The sequence below is a fragment of the Equus przewalskii genome, chromosome 14 (genome assembly GCF_037783145.1).
Source record: "Equus przewalskii isolate Varuska chromosome 14, EquPr2, whole genome shotgun sequence".
Classification (NCBI taxonomy): domain Eukaryota; kingdom Metazoa; phylum Chordata; class Mammalia; order Perissodactyla; family Equidae; genus Equus; species Equus przewalskii.
Window position 1 is genome coordinate 6,995,486 of NC_091844.1, and position 23,112 is coordinate 7,018,597.

The 23,112-nt window shown below is 42.8% G+C and overlaps 1 protein-coding gene across 1 annotated transcript in view; it reads right to left on the minus strand.

Annotated features, from left to right (window-relative positions):
• SLC9A2 (solute carrier family 9 member A2) overlaps window positions 1–23,112 on the minus strand; it is an 89,942-nt gene that overhangs the window by 34,898 nt on the left and 31,932 nt on the right. The window contains exons 2-3 of the mRNA XM_070573376.1: window positions 22,087–22,550; window positions 15,280–15,530 (exon numbers count right to left, since the gene is read on the minus strand). Of these exons, the coding sequence (XP_070429477.1) occupies window positions 15,280–15,530; window positions 22,087–22,550 (715 nt within the window). The remainder of the gene's footprint in view (window positions 1–15,279; window positions 15,531–22,086; window positions 22,551–23,112) is intronic.

Genomic DNA, 23,112 nt, shown 5'->3' on the forward strand with positions numbered 1-23,112 from the left:
CACCATCTAGGAACTCTTCCACATTCTCATCAGGCTAGGACTACAATGTTTCTGAGAGCACTCCTCCTGCTGCCTCCAACCACTAAGGGTGGCTGCAGGTAAGTCAGTCTCAGGGTAAAGGAGACTACCTTACCCTGAGATTCCTGATGTTTCACGAAAACCCCCTACTGTGAGCACAAGGATAGGCAGAAGAACGCAACCTAAAGGCTCCCTGAGTTAAGATCTAAACAGGTCACCACCAGGAACAGACCTATTCCTTACATAGAAAACGTGTATATTTATTTTTGTGTCCCCATTAAAACAAAATAAAAATCTCACCAACCCAAGGACCATGTATTTAGCCACAATGTCACTGTCCCCGGAATGAGCGGGTATTTCCTTTAGATTTATATAAGAATGCATAATTCATGTGGCTCCCAAAAGAAAGAGTGCCTTATTAAATGGGTTAATACAATTCAGCAGCCACAAGCACACAGCAAAGCCTTTGAATAGCTGAGGGCGGAGGCAGTAACAGTCAACGTTTACAGCACCTCTACTCTGTGCATGTACTGTGCAAACACTTCACGTGGATTATGTCAGTTCAACCTCATAACAAGCGTCTGAGGCAGGCTCTACTACCATTCCATTTTACAGACGAGAGAACAAAGGCAGACAGGGGTCCACTCACTCAAGATGACAGTGCTCATAAATGATGGTGCCAGGATTTTAACCCAGGCAATCTGACTCAAAGCCAGCACAGTTGAGGACTTAAACCTTGCCCTTCCCAAACTCTCAGTGAACCCGATTATCTCAGGTGAGAGAGAGGTCTTAATCCCCTGCCAAGCCCTTTCTCCAGCACAAGCCTGTTTGTATGAGTTTCCTTCAGCTTCTGTAAGAAATTAGCAAGAACTGAGTGGTTTACAACAACACAAATTTATCATCGTACACTTCCAGATGTCAGAAATTCAAAATCACTTTCACTTTCATCTTGATTTGGGGCTAAAATCAAGGTGCTAATAGGATTGTATTCCTTCTGGAGGCTCTGGGGAGAACCTGTTCCTTGCCTTTTCTAGTTTCTCGAGGCTGCTTACATTTCTTGGCTCGTGCTCGCATCATGCCAATCTCTGCCTCCCTGGCCACATCTCCTTCTCTGACTCTGCCTCCCTCTCCAGAGGATCCTTGTGATTTCATCAAGCCCACCTGGATGACCCTGCCACCTCCCCATCTCAAGACCCTAACTTAATGACCCTGGCTAAGTCCCTTTTATCATGTAAGGGAACAGATTTGGAGGTTCTGGGGATTGGGATCTTTGAGGGCCATTATTCAGCCAACCACACTGGTGCTGGCATTGATCTCCCTTGTGTGGTGGCCACAACCAAGTGCTTGTCCCCAAATGATTGTGGCCAGAGCTGCTCACATGTGCTTGGTGACAGAAGCTAGTGGGAGCTCTGTCACACTGATTTGACATGAAATAGTGGCATCTCCACTAGCAGGCACTAGAGCTGGGGAGAACAGAGTGGAGAGTGGCACTGCTCTGAGCGAGCCCACACAGGCCATCTCGCCAGCCCCCACCTGGATGGAAACCATTCATTAACTACATTTCTGAACATCTTCATCTTTTATATTTTGGTTTAATTTTTCTTTAACCAGTCTTTACAAAGTAAGATTTGCACAATACAAAGCACTGAGGGCAAAAGCCAGATTAAACTGATTAAGAATCTGAACTATAATAAGTTTTATAAAGAAAAGACATATACACAGTAACACAAACTAATGAGCTTTTCTTAAATGGTGCCAAGTTGAAAATCTGTAACAAAAACAATTTATAACAGCCATATTACTTCCTGAAATTCTCTAATCCTATGGAAAAGATGCTCAAAAATCTTTTTATTATAAAGCATTTAAGCTTTGAGACAAATGCGGAGAATGGAAAACACCACAGTACCCTCCACCCAGCTTTTTCCAATCACTTTTATTTTTTAAAATAAAACAACTATAGAGGTGAAATCCCTACATTTCTCATACGAATCTATTTCCCTCTCTCCCTCTTGGCTTTGGATTTTTTGGTTTATCAACCAAAGAAGTGATTTTTAAAAGGCTGGAGAGTATCATTTTTGTGAACATGCCAAACTTTTCCCCCTGAGACAGTGTTCACTTCAGTCACCGGGTGAGACGCAAAGCATACAGGCAAAAAGCCATCTTCCGTTCGCCACATGAGCCATTTAACAAAAATTTCTATTCAGAAATGACTGAAAAATATAGCTTTGGTGTCGGAACAAAAACTAAATGAATTTTACATGAATGTCTACGGGATCAATTTCTGTTGCTTTGTATCCGAAACACGACCCCAGGAGTGATTGCTCGCAGCTGCGGGCGGGCCCTGCGCTGTAACGGAAGGCATTTCCTACCAGCACATGTGAGATACCTGAGGTAAGAGTGCCCTCAGTGGGTACGGGAAGCCCCGGTGCCTGGCAGGGCCCCGTTTAGGAAGTGTGAGCATGACTGTGACATTGATGTACCCTACGGGCTGGGGACAGATGTTCCAAATGTCCCATTGTCCCGTTCTGATCTGTCCTGTACAGTTTAACACATGTGGCCTCTCAAGCAAAAGCCAGGAGGTGTTTTCATTGCAAAGAGGTATTTTGCTGTGTGACTCTGACCTGAAGGCAAGGCACCTCACTTCAACAACATCACAAGTTCACAAAACTAGAAAGGAGCTAGTCTCCCTCCAATTAGGGAGGTGCACACCTGTCAGGAATTGAGAAGGATAAAACCTTCTCTGTTCCCTTCGTAGATCATGACTACATCTGACGGTCTTAACTATCACCATAAATTTGAGTCTCCTTCAGTTTCCTAAAAGAAGCACAAGAAACTTACAGAGCTGGGGAATGGTGCAGGCTGGTGCCTCACTGTCCTCAGCCTCACTGGATTTGGACTATGTGGCCAGGAGGGTCCTTGGGTACGAGGCCACATCCCATCACAGCAGCACTGCACATTACAGAGAGGTGAGCTTTCTTCCTCCATCATCATGCAAACAAATGAAGATTTCACGCCTGAAGTCCACAGCCTCTCATCCTCATTCTAAACATCAATATGATAATACCCAACGAAAATAACCTAAATAGACTCATTACATTTTAGAAGATTCTAGTTGAATTTCTTAATTCTAAAGTTCCTTCCAACATAAAACTATCAGCCTTTAGTAGTCTCAGTGTGACCTTACTTTTATTAGTTTGTGTCATTGAATCATCTTTTTTTCTCCCTTTCCATGCATGTCTCTCTTCCCTAATCATCATATTCAGTTAATATGATTGGGAATAACAATTTAATAGCAACCAACATTTTCTTAGCATCTACTCTGGGTCAAGTTCTGTGCTAGGATCTAGGAAGATGCAAGCAAATAAAATGCAGCTTCTTATTTCAAGAGTTCACAGTCTAAGAGGAGAAAGAGTCACGAAGAGATCATTGTAACACAACTCTGCAAGTGCTCTAAATGGGGAATGAAAATGATGCTTTGGGAGTGCAAGAAAGGGAGTCACTACTTCTGCCACAAAAAAAGGGGCCTTTTGAGCAAAATCTTTATGGATAAGTGAAGAGCTCACCATGCAGGAAGAAGAGGGAAGTAAGTCAAGGAAAAGAAGAGCCATGTGCAAAGGCATGAAAGAAATAAACAGGATGGCACATTCAGGCAATGGCGGAATGATTCTGTTAGCTGGAGAGAAGGGAATGATAATGTTAAGAGATGAGGACAAAAGAAATGAGGGGCCAGATAATGACAAATGACACTGTTATATGTTATACTTCGGAGGTTAAATTTTATTCTATAGGCTAGAGGGAAAAATGAGAGATTATATCTTTGATCATATATAGTTAATATCTATTTCCCCAACCCGACTGGAAGCTTCATGAGGAAAAAAACAAGTGTCATCAATGCTTAGCATAGTGTCTGGAAGGTCATTAGTGTGTTTCGAATCAATGACATGGTGAACTGTTAACAGGCATGTGGTGGGTACAGACAGATCTGTGTTTTAGAAAGAAAACTCTGAAGGACATCTGGTAGATAGATTTGGAGAGACATGAACCTAGAGGTTGGAGTAAATTTGTTTCCCGCAATGGTTTGTCATTTTGTTTTCAAAATCCGTTGCAGCATCTGACCCATATAACACTCCAAAACACGTCCATATTAGGTGCTAGGTTCCATTCCATGGGACCACATAGAGGTACCATACGTATAGAATTCACTGGTGCATTCTGCTTTGTTATTATCGTGCCTCACGTTATATTTTAACATAAATGTATAGTGATTATCATCAATTTAGAGATGGAGAAGCTAAAGCACTATAATTAGTGGTTTTTACATTCGTCAGCACTTGATGTTTTCTTCATCATTATGTTACCCTAAATTCAGCACAGAAAACATTCAGCCCAGCTAATACTATCTCAACAGAATCTTAAGGGGGAAAAACAGTTCTACTTAGATGATCTGTCATCTGACTATTTTGTGAATAGAAAATGCCAACAAATACTTTTTTCTAGAGTACTCCATGGCTGCGTTGTGGCTGTCAATGAAGCCTGCCTTCTATGGATGTTCATTTCCTTTCCATCAGGATGTATGCTGTGAGAGAAGAGGGGCTAGCATTCATCCAAGCTTAGCACGGCTCCCTGCATACAGTGGCACCGAGCATGTTGAACGAATGCTGGCTGAGTCTGGATTAATGAAGACCCAAAGCCCTTCATCCAGACGGTCATGCTCTCTAGAACCAAAAAGACGAGGTATGCACAGAGAAGGCAGGGGTGAAGGCAGATGTCTGGTTGTGAAGATGAAAAATATATCCATCCTGTCCGTGTTTACATACCTATGTGAAGCCATGCCTCTATTAATTCAGTTTATAAATACAAGTGTTTTTATCTTTTTAAAGAGTGGTCAATTTAATCTCTAATCCCATGTTAAGAGACTTTTTCTGTAATCTGAACTGCTTAGAATTAAACTTAAACTGATAGAAAGAATGTTGTAAAATTCTTTCACTTTCATTCATTCATTCATTGCAGGAAAATACAGCCCAAATACTAGTTGTATATTCTCAATAAAGACTTTGCCCAATATGAAAGCATCTTCCACTAATCAGCGCCAAGCCCTAGCAAGGACAAAGAACAATTAAAAAGCTTTCTCTGTGCTGATTAAAGCCGGGTCTTGTGGTGACTCAGGGTACACTGCGTGTTCTCAGAATAAAGTACTCATTCATGTGAGGTAAATTAATTATTCCAGGGGATGAATTTACCATATAACGGATTGCCTCTTCCCAGAAACCTGACAATCAAAAGAGTAAGTTTGACATATGAGAAAATGTAAACAAAACTGTTTTTCAAAGGAGGATCCAAGCATAGAAACTGAACAACTTTTCTTAAGATATCAAAAATGAAATAAAGTAAATTCAAACTATTATAGATGCTTGATTATTCATGTGGTCTTGCCCATTCATGGATTTTCCACATCTTTTGGTTTGTTCTCCTTATAAGCTTTCAATTCAATTCAACTACTCTGTATAGATCACGTACTGGCACCTAAAGCAGTCACGGTTTTGTGGAGAGACCACATAAAGGATCAAAATTCACTGTCAAAAGTGCAATGAAATGCAAGGCACTAAGGGACCCATGGAGCCCACTGACTCTAGTTGGGGAGTGTTGACAAAGGCCCCAGAGGCAGAAACACCAGACCAAGATCATGACGATGGAATTAACGTTTTCCAGCTGGAGAACTCCTTGTGTTGGGGGTGGGCTGCGGGAGGGACCTGGGTATGAGAAACGGCCATGAGACAACACTACGCCGATGAATGTCCAGCGTATTTTCAGGACTCGACATGAGCACAGGCAACATCAGTAAGAGTCACTGCATTCCAGAAGTTCTTACTGCTCCCAGCACGAATATCAGAGCAGTATTTTTAAGGGTAAGGCTTGTGAACTACATAATTATGAGAAATCCTTGGAAAAACACAAATGCCTGCACCCTATCTCAGACCTATGGAATCAGAATCTCTGGTGGGGACCTGGGATTCTGTATATGGGACAACCCTTCCAGGTGATTCCTAAATACATCGAGTTTGAGGAAAGCAAGTGGGAGTACAGGCAGAAGGTTCAGAGGAGGAAGAATGAATGAGAAAAAGAGCTGAAACTTTAATCATTTTATTTACAACTTTATTGGAGAGTGAAAATAAGGACTAATGTGAAATTTGAGGACTCTGGTGGGTTTCACTACATTTTGCCGGCTATTCACCTGCCCTTCTCTCCCTCTTGAGACATTACTCAGTTCTGGCTGTAGGCTCCCATCTCCTCTTGCCTAGACTAGCATGCAGGTGCCTTCACACATCCGTTTTTCCTGCCCGAGTCTCCACGGAGGCCCCTTGTCCCTGCTGCCAGCAGCTCTTCCCTACCCTCCAGCCCAGACAGCGACCCCTCAGCCCTGGGGCGTCCAGTGAGCCCGGGGCCAGGACCTCCAGCCTTTACCCTAGAGTAAATATTTTTCACCCCAGAGTAAACTATTAAAATATCATCCTTTTTATGTGTGATGGTGTAAAAAGGTTTCAGAAGCACACTAATCACGTATTCACCACAAAACAGAAATGAATTGTGTCACCTCTCGGCTTACAGTGTCCAAAGGCTCCTGACTGCCTACAGAACCAAACAAGTCAAGACTAGGCAGCTGCCGTTCTCACCACCCTAGAGCTCAGTTCCTTGGATGGAGCAGAGCATTTCTTCTTGGAGCTACACTTCTTCTACCCAGAATGCCCTTGTCTTCATCATTGAGGCTTCAACTCAGGCCTCACCAGTCCCACCCCCATATACTTTACTATAAAGGACTGAGTTTTCCTTGGTAACTTGCAGTCAAGACAGATTGGGACGGCAGTCTCACTCCAGTGAGCCTAAGTTCACTGCCTTCTGGTAACAGACCCTACTTCTCATACAACAGGGCTGGTCATGTGACACAGTCTGAGCCAATCACAGTTTTCCAAATACCTGGACCAATCACAGTCCTTCCTTTGACTCGTCTTTCAACAACAGCTGGCAGAGTGGATTTCTCTTTATAGCAACAAGGTTACAGAGATATAAACCCCAACTTGCCTGTGACCTTTGTTTGATGTTTTAGAGATGGCTGGCCTAAGGAAGTCATCACATGGAGGAAGACAAAGTTGAGAGAGAAAGATGATCCTGGTGACATGGATGCCCCTGGCCTCATCACCCCAAGGCCAAATCTACAAGTATTTATTTATATGAGCCAACAAATTCCCCTTTGTGGCGTAATGTGGTTTGATGTTGGTTTCCCTTACTAACACAGAGCCTCTCTGTACAGTTTAAGCTGGGCTCCTGGGTACAAGGACCCCCGGAGACTCAAGCTGTCTCAAATAATCAGAGATTAACTGTGAGAACACATGCGAAAATAGAATCTTGGCCACTTGGCCAGCTCCCCTGGTAACACTGAAAAGGTCAGACCTCAGGTTTGACTGAGGTAAGGAAAAACTGGCAGCAGAAAGAGAGAGTACACTAAGAGACACACTATGGCATCAAGAGGAGCCGCTCACAGCCTCTTCTTGCCAAGGAAACCAACAGCGGAAGTCTCTGGGTTCATGGGAGGCTGGCCTCCTCTCCTCCACAGAGACCTGCTGAGATGTACGCAAAGATCTGTTAAATCAAGGCCAAGTCGTTACAGGTTTGCCTTAGAGCACCCATCCTGTTCTCAGAAGAGCAAGCCTCGTCCCCTGCAGGTGAATTCCTTGTTCGAACACCCTCACGAAAGGAACGGAAAATGGATTTTAGCCATGTGTCCAAAGGTGTCATACTCAGAAGTACTAGCCAGGTGGTGACTATACACTTCATTTCAGTATCAGTTTTCTGAAAAAAATTTCATTAAAACAGAAAAGGTCATTTTTTCTCAGCAATTATACAATATTGACATTTCTGATTTATAATCTTGTTTGACATTTAGGCCTACACATTACTAGCAAATAATTTTAGCCTTACTATTGCAACTCGCTCATACCTGAGAGTCTAAGAGAGGAAAATGCCACTTAAAATAGTAAGCACTGGACCAAGAGTAATCTACTGACGATTTGATCATCAAGTCATCTTCCACAATATATCTGAAGCATAGGCCAGCAACGATATAATCGTTTTATATAAACACAAAGAATAGTCAAGAAACAGTCAAAAGAGCAGTGACGACAGAACCAGTATTATTCAATTATGCCACAATCTCCATTCTTCACACAGATCTCGGGGAATCAGTTCTTGACCCAGGAGCAAACTATTAAAGTTTCGTGGAATTTAAATTTAGCAGGCAAACACCAAATATTTTCCTGCCCAGGAATTCCCAACCCACCCCTAAAATCTACTCTATTATATACACTAACTGAGAAGATCTCTACCACAAGGAGTCCTCAAGAACAAGAAAAACAACACTGATATTCTCTGTCTTTTAGCTAAATGTCATTCTGAGAATGTAATGAATTGATTTTGATAAGCCGGTCAAATACAGCATTTATTAGATTTATTATACACTGTATCCATGCTTCCTAGAAAATTAACTTTTCTGTTTGCTGTTTCACTTAAACTAAAAGGATTATTCCTTTAGTTCAAGCTGATAAACCCAAGAAGAGACTCAGAAACACGTTCGGAGACTGAGTAGCTTTAAAAATCTACCCACGATAATCTTCAACAATGGAATATCTAATTTTACTTAGAGGTTTCTGTTTGGTTTGGTTTGGTTTTTCGCCTCCATCAAAAATCAAGTATCTGGAGGCCGGCCCTGTGGCCCAGTGGTTAAGTTCGAGCGCTCTGCTTCGGCGGCCCAGGGTTCCACCCGTTCGGATCCTGGGCGTGGACATGGCACCGCTCATCAGGCCACACTGAGGCAGGGTCCCACATACCACAACCAGAGGCAGTCACAACTAGAATATCCAACTGTGTACTGGGGACCTTTGGGGAGAAGGAAAAAAAAAAAGGAAGATTGGCAACAGATGTTAGCTCAGGGCCAATCTTAAAAAAAAAACAAACAAACAAAAAATCAAGTATACTTTGAGACTATCTAGAATAAAGCTGCCTGGAATGACAAACCTGAGAAGCTACCACAAACCTTTGGTGAGGAAGGCCCCAAATTATATCATTTGCTCTTAAAAAGAAATCTGTAAAATGCATTCCACAAAATGAAACGCCTTCATGGTGGCATCTATTATGATAGCTATTTTAAATTTTTAGACTACTTTTTTAAGAACTACTATGAAATATTCCATATGCTGTTTCCTAATTCTTAACATACCTTAAAGTACTTAATTACAAGCTAACTGAATCATATATGACTCGCGTAATTGAGAATTCACAGGCTGTATAAATTAAATTCCCCATACAGGCTGCAATATAAAGGCTCTATTGGTTTTTTTCAGTTAGTCTGCAGAGCAAATACAGACAAAAACACAGGTTAAAATAATGCTTTATCTCTAAGAAGATGAGGCATGAAACTATACTTGTTTGAACACTGAATATTACGATTTTAGTTGGTGAAAAATACAAAATACTCAAAGCCAGGAATCTATTTTAAGGGACTTGGCTCATTATTGTAGGAGGACAACTTTTCCTCAGGGAGAGTCCCACCCCTCAGCCAAGCTGTGAAGATGTTCACATCAAAATCCCTAACTGCGGATCTTGGGGTGACATTTTTCCTTTCCTCACAGAGGCTTTGACTTCTTTTTTTTTTTTTTTTTGCTGTAGCTCTGTCAGCTCTGTCACTTCCTAGAGATACGACATCAGTCTCCTCAGTCCAGGATGAACAAGGAACCGTAGCATCCCGGTGACTGCCCTCAGGACAGCCTTCTTGGGAGTGAGGCCTTTGGGAAACTCCAAGGGAAGCCCCTACTGGGAGCCAGGATGGATACCTGCCTTAGAAATTGTTACAAGCTTTGTTGGTTACATTTTGGATCTTTGTAATAATTGATATTTTGTATAACAGAGTGCCTCTCTGTTCATTTCAGCCTATATTGTTAGAAATCAGATTATACTTTGCTTATTTAGAATCAGTTTCTGTTTATCCCTACACTAAAAAATGTGAGACTGTTCTAAGTTCTAAAGTGCTATGGAGAAACACTGCTCGGGGAGGAGGAAGGTGGAAGGACATGTCAGTTGGTGCATAAGCATGGAAGCCTCATGGTACCCAGACTTGGGCCTGTGCTTAGAGCATGCTCCATCCATCCTCTACCTGACACACTTCAAGAGTTCCAGCTGGCCTGCCTGGAGGCCAACAGCTACTTTGAAGCGCTGCCTGCAGGATTAAGCCAATTCTTATGCAAGTGACTCAGTCCTTAATGGCCATTTCCTCTAAAAATTTTGTGTGTGTGCCAGGGAGCATGGCGGGGGGGGGGGGGGGTGGCGCTGTGAATTTGAGGTTTAAAGTTCAAACTGGAAATAAGCTGATGTGGTCTGCTTGCTCTCTGTTTAAACAGGTTTTAAGACCAACTGGATCTACAGGTGGCCAGGCCAGAGAGTGTGTGATACCTGATGATTTGTATGCAGACAAGCATTCATCCAGCTTGTTTATCCAGATTGTTTTGTTAAAGCTCCAGGTCACATTCTCACACTAAGAAGCACGTTAGCAAAAATTAATAGAAAACCTGTCTTACGCTCAAAAGAAACAACCAAACATGATGCTTTGTGTAATGTGTTATCAATGTCCTGCACTGTTACGTGCTCATTTTTCTCAGTCTTTTGAGAAGACTAGTAGCCATGGACTAACCATTGTGGCACATAGGGTTATGATTGCTATGACTGCATCTTGAAGAGACGGTCTCCTCAATGCTACACATGCTGGGCACACCAAAGGGAACCAGGATAGACGCTACAAGATGACAAACGAAGGCATGCATGGCTACTTTGCTCAAAGTTTTAAATAGATGAGAATTAGCAACTCATACAAGGAAAAACAGAAGAAAGAACACGATCTTCACATCTTCGGCAGTGACTGCCTCAGTCCGGCTAGCTTGGTCTGCTCCCAGACTTCATTCCTGAGACTATTGTTCTGGAAATTCCCGTGGAAGTCTCATTTTAAAAATTTCATTGAAATGTGCTCGGTTTTATTTCTAATGTGGACATTGAGACATATCCTGGACTGGCCTGACAACTGGAGACACAGGTACAAGTCCCACTTTCCACAGAGTAGCCCTACGGCCATGTTTTTGCCCGTCTGGGCCTCAATTTACTCATTCATGAGATGAGGCTAATAACGACCATCTCCTACTTTCTTTGTAATAATGCTGCTAGAATAATTGACACAGCAAACAGAAAATTCTGAAGTACGCTTGAGGGAAGAGAGACTAGGAATTATTAATCCATGAAAACAAAACTAAGAACCATTGGGTGCCAACTGTCCCGTCTGAAGCAAGAGTTGGCCAGGTTTTGAAGTTCCTGGAGCACGTCAAAGAGAAACAGCATCTGCTCGGCAGGCTGCAAGCTGCTGTGGAGACCAAGCACCCCACTTTTGGAGACAGTGTGTTTTCAACGTCCCACTGACTGGAGCATGGGGCACTGTGTGGCATAAGGTGGGGCCCAGAAGGTGCCTGATGTCCACAGGGGGCAACAAAGCCCCCTATCAGTTCAGTTCTGTGTGGGTCTGCTTTAGGAATCATCTTAGGCATCTACTAGTGTCCTTGGGGACAGAAAGAGGGCAACGGGGAACCATTAGTGCTTTATCTCTGAGCACTTTCTGAACATAAAGCCCAAACACACGAGCCAAGACACGAATTTCTAAAATCATTAGCTACGAGCCACCTCTATGGCCTCTACTGCAGTGCTGTGATCCTTGAAGGTGTCCGGTGCTATGGAGATGTGACCTTTCTTGTTCCCTTACCTTTAGCTCTAGTGCTGTGGAAATGCACTCTGAAACACACGCACACGCACACGCTGTGCCTACTGCAATGAGTTATGCCAGGATAGAAAGGAGAAGAATATTAGAAAACGGGGAATTTCATCTCTCTTAGTGTCTGAAGATAAAACCCTCCTGAACGCACAGGAAGACATGAGCGTAAATAAGTCCTTAACATGAAATTAGGTTTTGAAGTATTAAGAGAGACCACAAAAGAGAAACCAAATCTAAGGATGCCCAGAAGTCAGCTGTCCCAGTAGCTAACAGGACAGAAGAGAAGACAGATATAACTCCACCTCATTTTGAGTAAGTTACTTGTCAGTGAAAATCGTATCAAACCACAATTTCATGACATAAAATAAACAGCAGCAATGGTAGGCTTTGTGAATGCCCGAGATACACCACTTCCAACATCTTTCCAAAGAAATCACAATGCTGAAATCCCGCCCAGTACTTTCCTGCCTAAAAGACGGATGGTGGTTTGAATGCAAAGCCAGGTCTTCTCTTATATAGAAGGATGTTTCATTTTTAATCTAATTTTTGTATGAACTACTTGCTCATTAAGTGATCTCATTCTAGGACAGGCTACCCAAGAGTCTACTCGAGACAGAGTTGAAGCAGAGGGTTACAGGATCTGAAAAGCAACCAGAGGGGCTGGCCCAGTGGCGTAGTGAAGTTCACGCGCCCTGCTTTGGCAGCCTGCGGTTCATGGGTTTGGATCCCGGGCGTGGATCTACATACTGCAATCAAGTCACGCTGTGGTGGCATCCCACATACAAAAGAGAGGAGGATTGGCACGGATGTTAACTCAGGGATAACCTTCCTCAAGCAAAAAAAGAAAGAAAGAAAGAAAGAAAAAGCAATCAGAAGAAGGGAGAAGAAGGAGAAATGGATGGAAGAAGGTAGTGGTGAAAGAGGGAAGACAGCACGCAAACCCCAGGTGGACAAGCTTCACAAGTCTACAGTGTTGTACAAATTCTGAGAGATGTTTCATTCTTCCTCCCAGCTCACCAGCTGCCTAACCTCTCTGCCTGTTTCGCTTTCTAGATGGCTGCCCATTTCTCTGAAACAAACAAGGGAAACTACCGAGCATGCTCAGCACATCACATGCCTTCACTCCCATTAACCTTAAAATCTGGTTTTAAATGGCAAAAGAAAGTGAAATTAGCAATGAAGTATGACAGGAATTTCTAAACTCGGTACAATTTAAATGCAAAAGTAATTACTAGTTCTATAAAAGAGGTGCACATGGATGTGCAATTTTAATTACATCATTAACTGGATCCCCTGGACTAACATCCCAAGGTAACTACAGTAATTACAACGTGGAAGCGCATACAATGCACTTTTCAAAGAGGGCCACGCACATCTATGAGGTGTCGCACGTGGTCAGGCTTTGAATAGCATACTAATCACCCCACGTTAGAAAATGGTGTGACTTCTGACAACAAACTCACTCCACTATCAACCTGTCCCTTCACTGGCTATCATAGGATAATGGGTGTGCGTGGTAATTCCAAGTCCAAAAATGTTTAAATGTCCTGTACTGCCTTGTTACATGGTTATTTTATTATTTTAGTGCACTATGCGCAATGACAATATTAGTTTGAATGTAATGAAGGACTTTGCTGTAAAATAAACGTTCACTCTGAAGTTGGAAACAAAGGCGATATTTGTCATCCACCAACGAACCACAGCAGAGAATCACCTGTGCTATTTACCAGGAATGTGTGGCCCTACTTATCCCTGATTTCCTAATTCCCAGAGAAGCAAACCCATGGTCTTGTCCTCACAGCAGGTCGGGGACTTGATGCGGCACAAGCCTTCCCACCTCTGTGGACTCTGATCCTCAGGGACATTTCTAAGCAGAGCTGCACCAGGACTCCAACCTCATCTGACACCTCAACTATCTCCCCTACTCTGGATCGTCTCGTCCCAATTCCTGCCCTTGAGCATCAGGCAAATCGAGAAACACGTTAGATAACTGTGTGGGTGTTCTAGAACTTGTATACATGCATGCGGTTAAAATATATTCAAGATTCTTCCACTGTTGCTAGAACGCTGCTGGGAAACTAGACACAGTCTCGCCCCCTATATCCTTTTAGAGACCTTGTAAGTAGCTGATCACACACTTCCGGTGACACTGGTCACAGAACAGTGAGGAAACTGGAAGTCATACAAATGATATGAATAGCAACCAGGAAGATGCAGGACATTTCATTACTGGGTCAAACTGGATTAATATGTTGCTTTATTTAGGTTCTCTGTGAAACCGAAAACTGCACTGCCTTTAACCCACGTGTTCACTACAATGGGCTCCAGTCTCCTCGTGGAGAGGCATTTGACTCCTTCCACCACAAACCTAACCTGCGTCTGACATGAAAGGGCTTCTGGGAGGCAGAAAACAAACAGTCCCTAATCAAAGCACCACCTAAACTGGCTTACAGGAGAAAACTTCAAGAAGAACTAGCCTATGTTTACAACACCGAAACTCTACATAGGTATGGCACACCCTGGTATAGAGTCTAGCATGCATTAAGCTATAGATAAATATTTGTCAAAAGAAAAACTTCTAAAGACAGTCCATTACTCAGTATTTCTCACCATCCCTATGACGGTGCGACCATAATATAATAGGCTTGTTTTGAGAAGCTACAAAAATAACACACCCAACAAGCAGCCTCCTTCCGAGTGACCCTCCAGAGGCTAAACCTGGAACCAAACTCCATCGCTCTCAGCCCCCTTGCAGACCTGTCTCAGGATGTCCTTCTGAATCAGTCAGTGAATGATACACTAACCGTACCTTTAATAAATGACAAATTTCTTGCTTTAGATATTTCTGGCTTCATAATCATACCTCTTCATTTAAAAAGCTACACTACAATTACATGACTACATGCCTTATTCACTGAGCTTTGCTTTCAATGACTTAAAGCTGTTATATCAAACCAAATCTCTCATACAAAGTGAAGGTTTTCTATAAGTCCTCACATTATTCAAAGGCACACACACAAGCAATTCCAGAACTCCAGGTGCAGTTTGGGTGACAATCTTATTGGAACAAGTTTATAGCCTCCCACATGGCCAACACTGAATGGGCACCAAACTCGGACAATTCTTGGTGCCCAACAGTTTACCGTCATATTTCACATGAGACCAAGGGGTAACTTTTAAGTAGGTTTCCATCTTAGCACCAGATCACTTTAGTATAAATTTGGCTGATACATATTTTCATTTCTTTGAAACAAAGAGTAAGGAAAACTTACTTTTAATTTTTTTTTAAGAATTTGAGAAAACCTACTTTTTTTTATAACTTATTCAACTTTGACATCTTAGCTTAGAATACGTGAATTCAATGAATGTCATCAAGAAGTGCTCTTAACAAAGAATTCGATACTTACGCCATGATACCCGAGAGGTGAAACATTTCGGCTGTTATATAGGACAAATAGCTGTACAGGAAGACAAAGAGCGGCTCGATCACTCGGATGTTGTGTGTGAACCGAGTCGTAAACGCCGCTATAAATCCCAGGAAGACACCAATCAACACCCCACCAATTCCCACAACAAAGAAGTTCGCGATTCCAGCAAACACGTCAATGGTCTCAATGGTCTTCATCTGGCAAAAAGACTTGAACAAGTTGTACAGGACCTGTGGGAGAAAGGCAGCACACTGTCAAGACCCCTTCCAACTTCCCCATGTTCATGGTGGCCACAGAAACATCTACCTGGCCTTCTAATAAGGACATTTCTTCTGTGTACTAAAGTGATGATCAGTGTCAATAACTGTATATTTACTTGTCTCATATTTTATATTGTCTTTAATACCTTTAAACAAAAAGCTTAGGTAAAAGTGTGCTGTCAAGAAAACTATTTCTAAGGTTGAGGGAGAGGAGACTTCAAAATTATTATACGATTTACTCCTAAAACCTTATTTTTAGATACCATCGAAAAGATTATTTTAAAAGACTTGGTTGCCATCAACACACTCTGCTTGCATTACCGATGCTTGGGAAGTCGTGTGTCACAGAGAAAGCTGGTCAGTGTTGCTGTGAATTTCGTTACCTTTCAAGGCCCTATTGTGGGGTCACACCATGAAAGGGACTCACCCATCAGTACAGGTACCCCACCTGAAGATACCCTCCTCCCAAATCACTGAGATCCTCACTCTTCACTCCCCTCCTTACCTCACCGACATATACTCCTGTCTGCTGTAACATGAGACCTGAAGGAATCTTCCTAAAGCAAAGAGACAGGAACCTGTGTTGTGTGCGTGTGTGTGCGCACATGGTGTAACTTCATCCATATTTTGTCCCTCTAAAGTAATGAGCCTACCTTGTTGCCCAGTTTTTTAAAATCAGCACAGCCTTTACATAGTCCTGGTTTAATTAAGGCTTCAGAAATGCCAGGCACTTCACTCTGCTGGGGGATACGCTTTCAAACTGGCGTCTAAGGGTCACTGTACCAACCGAAACGGGGAGTGATGGCTCATGCTCTACCACTTTTTTCACAAAATCAACAAGTAAAATACAAGCCAAGCAGGTGCCCTGCTTCTTTTCTTTTCATTGTGACATTTACAGCTGGAATCTTCAGGAAGGCCAGTTGACAGGACGTTGGGGACAAAGGTGTTTTAGGGTGCAGGCTGTGCTACACCTTTATTTGGGTTCTGAGAAACTCAGCATGGAACCCATTTGCCCACAGTCACATAAAATGTCAGAGGCGATATCAGAATCCAGTCTCCTGACCTTCCAGGTAAGCTGTTCAAGGTTCCACCGTGGAGAATGAGTCAGATTCTGCTCGCTCACCAGAGTGTGTCCTGGAAACGTCACTCACTCACTTCTCCTTCACTTACGGTCCCTTACAGCCCACTACATCGCAGCTTTTGTGTAATTTTTTCCTCTTTTCTAGAGGATCATAAACTCCTGATGGTCAAGGATCACACCTATCATGACTGACGTCTCCCCTGCTGCCTAGTAGAGACAATAAATGTCTGCTGGGTTTGAAAAAAAGCGGTGGATTATTAGTTAGAAACAAGCGAGCTTTTCCTTTCTCCTAATTGTTGGGGTAACACTCAAGAGCATTTGGTACTGTACCACCAAGAGGTGACTTGAGGAAGAGACAACAAAAGCAACTCGCTCCCCTGAGGACTTAAATATCTTGACGGTATCATCATTTGCCAGCAAAGAAACTGGCTTCAAGAAGCAGCTGCTTCCTACATTCAACCAGGGGCTTGCTGCACATGCGGGATTTCATAGCATCAACATGCCACAATTGCTTCCTGAGAGGGGATCAGAGATGCGCTATATATACCCCTTGCCTCCAAACAGCCAAGGCCAAAAGGTGGCAGTCACCTGCTCCGCGAGGAGACAGATTTCCTGGCCGACCGTCTCTGGTCTCTGCACAGACAGCCTCCTGCAGGCCACTTGAGCATCACAGTTCTGTCTCCAGATTCCACAGCTTCTGCTCTCCCTGCCTCCAGCTTGCAGAGCACATCTCACCTCTCTGTTGTTCTAATGTCTCCTACAGCCACCACAATACTTACTTCCTTTAAACACTACTGTTCCATTTTTCACTCTCAAGTTTCAAATCTTTGACTGCCTGACTTTGGGAACATTCAATACACCTGGCACATTTTTTTTCACTGCTTTCCAAGCCCCTTCAGACCAAGAGAGGGTCTCATCATTGCTCCGCAAAACACACCATATTTATTCATCTCTGCCCCTGATTTCCCTCCTGTGGTCTCTCTCGGCAGAAACCCAGCCCCTAAACCTTAAGAAACTTTATCTGTCTTCCATGGCCCACCTGAAGCTGCTCTTCTCTCAGGAGCCTTCCCGGATTCCTACAGCCCTTGCAAACCGCCCTTTCCTCTACCCTCCCACAACACAGAGGATCCCCCAAACCATTCAGCATTTGCTGATAGGCAACCCTGTATTGTTGATGCTGCCTCTGGAGCGCCTACCTCATTTCCAGCAAAATGAGGAACTCCTCGTGCACAGAACCTAAGCCTCCTTCTGCTCCCCTCTTGCTTAGCTCCCCAGCCCTGCCCCATCTAGCACAGTGAGGAGGCCTCCGAAGGAAGCTCAGGAACTCAGGCCTAAGGGACAACCAGCAAATAGTCATAATCTTTCCAGAGCCATTATCCTGGCAACTCGATCCATCAATTCTATCAAAGGTACATTCTGTGTTTAATACCCCTTTAGGTTTTGCCAAAAGCAAAGCTGAGTCACAGGCACTTGACTCTCAGTGCACCGATCAGAAGCTCCACTCGATGGCTCTGCTGCCTCAGATGCCAGGGCAACATTCTGAGGAAATATCTCAGGGAGAGACGTTACCTTGACAACCAGAGAGCTTTCTACAACCTCCCACCTGTTTTACACTGAACCTGATACCTAGTAATCTACACAAGGTAAAATTCTTTGAGTTACAACTGGCCATAACCCATAGTTGTTCATTCCAGTTAAACTGTTTAATTGTACATAAAGGAATCTATAAAGCGCTTGTGGAGTTATAATTTATATATGTATATGTATATGCATATGTACATATATATGTATTATGTATGTTGGCTACAGTTATGTCTTTAGTGGGTCTGTGCAAAGTTGACCTCAACTTGACAACTGTATTTTTGCAAGACTGAAATGCCGGGATGCCTCACTGCTAAATTCTGTAATGGGCTCATTTGACAGCTGAGTACCTTTAAATCTCTCTAGTCATTATTTTAATTTTTAAAACACTAACATACATTAAAATTAGAAATTATTTTAAACTTTGATTTCAAAGATGCAATAATTCAGTGAAATCATGTACCACAAGGATGCACACAATACACTTTATCAGAATAGCTTTGCTCCAGAAAAACAGCTTTCAAGTCACTTTTTGTGATATTAAACACAAAGAAGAATAATTTTTGCCTAAGGAGTTTTAAATCTATTCTGCTATTTGCAAGAGCAAAATTTAAGTTGCACCTGGTCACTGTTCACCTTCCAACCTCCTGAACTTAACTTCCACTGCACAGCCTGTGATGGCCATTAGGGGACATCCCTAACCTCTTTCCACAGAGCCTGCTCTCCTTAACCAAGCCTACTTCTCATGACAGAGTGAGGAAACTCTCTAAGCGCTCTTGGAAAATGTACTAGAATATTCAATGGTTGCATTAACATATTCTAGAAACGACGCTGGAAATTAGCATGAGAGTGTGTCATTTGATTACGGACTACCGTGGAAACAGCAGGGCTTCTCAGATAACTGAGAAGCTACACAAGCTTTGCCTAATAGGAGAAATTTTGAAAAATTTTCCTAAAATATTTGTTATAAGGGAAGGCACAATAATCCTATTTAAAAGTCTCACCTTTATTTTTTCAACTGTCATTTCTCCCGTTAATCACAATCTACCATAGCCCTGGACCACAACACAAAGAGTCTGACTGTAATTTATATCTTATCAATTTCTCTTTGCTTTGAGACATTTTTACGGTATGTTTTCTCCCCTTCAACTCTTCTAGCTCAATACTGAATTTACAATGATTTGGGGAAGGAATTTAAACTGCACTGACCTACTATTTCACTCATCCTCCAGACTACATTTTTAACATTAATTGTCTCTGTTTAATCTCTGCTCTCCTAATTGCAACTCCTAGTGACTCATCATCTTCATTGTACACAGTGTGGTCCATATTTTTCATACCTTTCCGCATCCCATGAGTTCCTTACACCTCTCCTGGAGATAGGGCCAGATAATTGAATCAAAGAATCTCCCATAAAACATTTTGACCTCTGTTCTTTGAGGGTTCTAGACTAGGAGGCAAAATTATAATTTTTTACACCATTGTTCTAATTATGCCTAACACCTGGTCAATTAAGTCCACTATTCAGCTAATTCAGTAAAAGAAATATGGGGTGGTTTATTTTCTGCTGTTAGGTGGGCAAACCCCCTGGGCATGCCCTGGTATCTTGTGGGTGTGGCTTGGAGGGTCCACAGCTTTTAGCCCAGGTACAGAACCTAGGGAGGAAGGCTTGTCCATGTGAAACCCTGCAGGGTCCTGACTTACCGGCTTTGGCCTTGTAACCAGGGCTTCCCCATCTACAGAGCAGCCATACCCTTTCTCTGTCCTTGTCCTCCTTCCTGCACTGGAATGGCAGGCTCTCAATTTGGCCCACTGCCCGCTCTGAGTCAGCCCTCCCTCCATCCATAAAACCACATTTGATGGCTTTGTGCCTCTTGAGAGGAAGCACAGGATGTGCCTCTGGGAGGCCTGGGGCCCTTGTGCACTTTAAACTGGAGTTGAGCCAGATCCTTTCCTGAGATCGACTCTTGACAAATTCAAAGAATGGACCACTGAGGTGTGCGAATGAGCGCTCTTACAAGAGAAGCAGCAGCAGGGTAGAGGCGTGGTGTCCCACTCTGAAACTGACCTGACTGCTACACTGCCCCGGGAGGAATGCGGCATGGTGTCATTATTTCATTGTCAAGTTTGCTTTCCACTACGAGAATTCCACACTGAAGTGTCCACAATCTCCCTCAACAAGGGTAAAATGTAATATTAAACATAAGTCCCAATGGAAAACTTGCTGCCTCCGGACATTAGAATGAGTCATAAAATGTCTTCATTGCTATGGCAGTTTCCCAGTTAAAATTTAATCTTGGTGAGTTAATGACTAACCACTGCTAATGAATAATGGAATAAATGAAGTGGATTTTGTTACTTGAGTGAGGTGACTTAGTTGTCTTAACACAGTTGTCTAAGCAGCTATTCTGAGATACGGGATTTCCTTACCAACAAATTATTTTCTACACATAGTTTTCCCTAACTACATATGGAGTTAATCGACATCCTTAAAGACGATATTTTATTCCATCCGAGGGTCTGAATATAGGCTGTCAGAGAATAATGTTGGTTTCTATGTTAACTTTTAAATGAATCAAGAATAACATTTCAATGATAGGAACTAAGGCAGAGGGTAATATAAATTACTAAAGTTACTTAAATACATTCTGATTAATCTTTCTCTACCTGAATTTTCTTATCTGCAAAATGGAAAGAATAACTACTTCCTAGTTTGTCATAAAGACCTGGGCACAAGGTAAGCATTCCCAAAAGCTTAATGGCTATGGTTATATCACCACCACCACCACAGAATCTTGGCGAATGTGAAACAGCGTCACCGATGCGCATAGTGGTTAACCTCCCGGTGACCCGAATGTCCTTCACAGTGCGGGGAGCTCTTTGCAGGCCTGTGAGTGAGGGGGAGACTGCCTCACCCCTTCCCTCCACACCTTGCCTGAGCTCAGAAGTCAGGGTGGAGGTAACTTCTGCTAACATTAAGATCACAACAGCCTCTGACTCTAATTACGTGTTAATTAGTGAGAATTAAAAATAATTTGCATTTTCTGAACAAATATCCACAGACAGGGAAATAGTGAGGACCAGAGATGCTGGCTGAATAGTAACAGGAAGTGAGCGCATGATGACAAATTTGCCTAAAGTCACAAAATAATAAATAAACCGATGGAGAATGGCACCTAGTAGGTATTACCACTTCACTTGTATTACAGACATTGTACACGACAGAATTATTTCTCAAGACGAATTCTGGGACCTGAAGTCCTTTAAATTCTTATCAAAGACCATTACTTTTGAAAATGCTAAATGAGCAATCCTCAGACACAAAGGTCACGATCAGGTTCATGCTCCTCTGGCATTAGCAGAGCCTTGCAAGCAAAGAACAGTTACATAGCTGGTGCAATCCAGTGCAAAATGAAAACGAGGGCCCACTGTATAATGATAAATAAATAAGTAGGGCCGGCCCGGTGGTGAAGAGGTTGGGTTTGCACAATCCACTTTGCCAGCCAAGGGCTTGCAGGTTCAGATCCCGGGTGTGGACTTACACACGGCTCATCAAGCCATGCTGTGATGGAATCCCATATACAAAATAGAGGAAGATTGGCACAGATCAATAGCTCAGGGCCAATCTTCCTCACACACACACACGAAACTAACTAAATAAATAACTGAATATAATAAATTAAAAAATTTACTAAGCATTTCAAGACAGTGACCATAGAGCATTAAACCAAATAAGGAGCCCTTCTAAACACAGGGCTGTGTGACCACACAGGTGCATGCTCTGCCTACAGGGTCTCACTTAAGGCGGTACTGTCAGAAAGCTGATGCAAATCGGTGGGCGGCCCCCATGTTGGAGTTACTCACCACTGTCACTGCATCATTCAGCAGGGACTCTCCAAAGACCAGGATGTAGAGCTGCTCGTTGACGTGAATGTTCTCAAAAACGGCCAGCACAGCCACGGGATCCACAGCGGAGATTAAGCTGCCGAAGAGCAGATTCTGGAGCAAAGTGATGTCACTCAGGCCAAAGGCTTCAATCTGGCAGATACCAAACAAAGACACCCCAATGCCAATGGAATTCCACAGTGTCCCCACCACAGCATACCAGAAAATGGTGCCGAAGTTCTCAAAGAACGGGCGCGTGGGCATGAAGTAGCCCGCATCAAGCACGATGGGTGGCAGGAGATATAAGAAGAACACATCAGTCTTCATGGCAGGGGGGGACTTTTCATCAACTCCGAAAATAATCCCGCCTAGCAGAAGTCCAACCATTATAAGAAGGCAGCTCTCAGGCACGATGGTGGGCAACTTGTGATAGAGATGGAAGCCTATTAAGGAACAAATAGACACAAGATTTAGGATATGCAGGAATCATGTGGAAGATAAACTGGTTCTCTCCGACAGACCCAGTGGATCCTATTTCCAAATCTCCCCCTCAGCATAATTGATCGTAGATGGCTTTACAGACTTCGACGTAAAAGTCAGATGATCCCCTCAAAACTAACCACAAAGCACACTTAGGCACAAGTGTAACTATATCAGAAGTTGAGGGCTCTAAGTGCACAGTATTTATACAGTACGGTTTGTGTCTAAACTCCCATTAACTTTTCTTAAATAAGAATGCAATTTTATATTTGAAGCAATTTTGTGATTTCCAACACATTTTCAAATGTAACATCTCATTTCATCCTCATAAAAACCTGAAGGAGTAGGCAAGGCAATTACTCTCACCCCTTTTTAATTTAAGTGGAAACTGAGGCTCAAAGAGGTACAAGGTCTTGCCAAGGTGGCCAGATCACATGCCAGTTTTCAGACTACTGCTGTCACCCCTAATACTGAGAAGAGTTCGTAACTTATTTAATAGTCTTAATTTCAGATTCTTTCATTTGG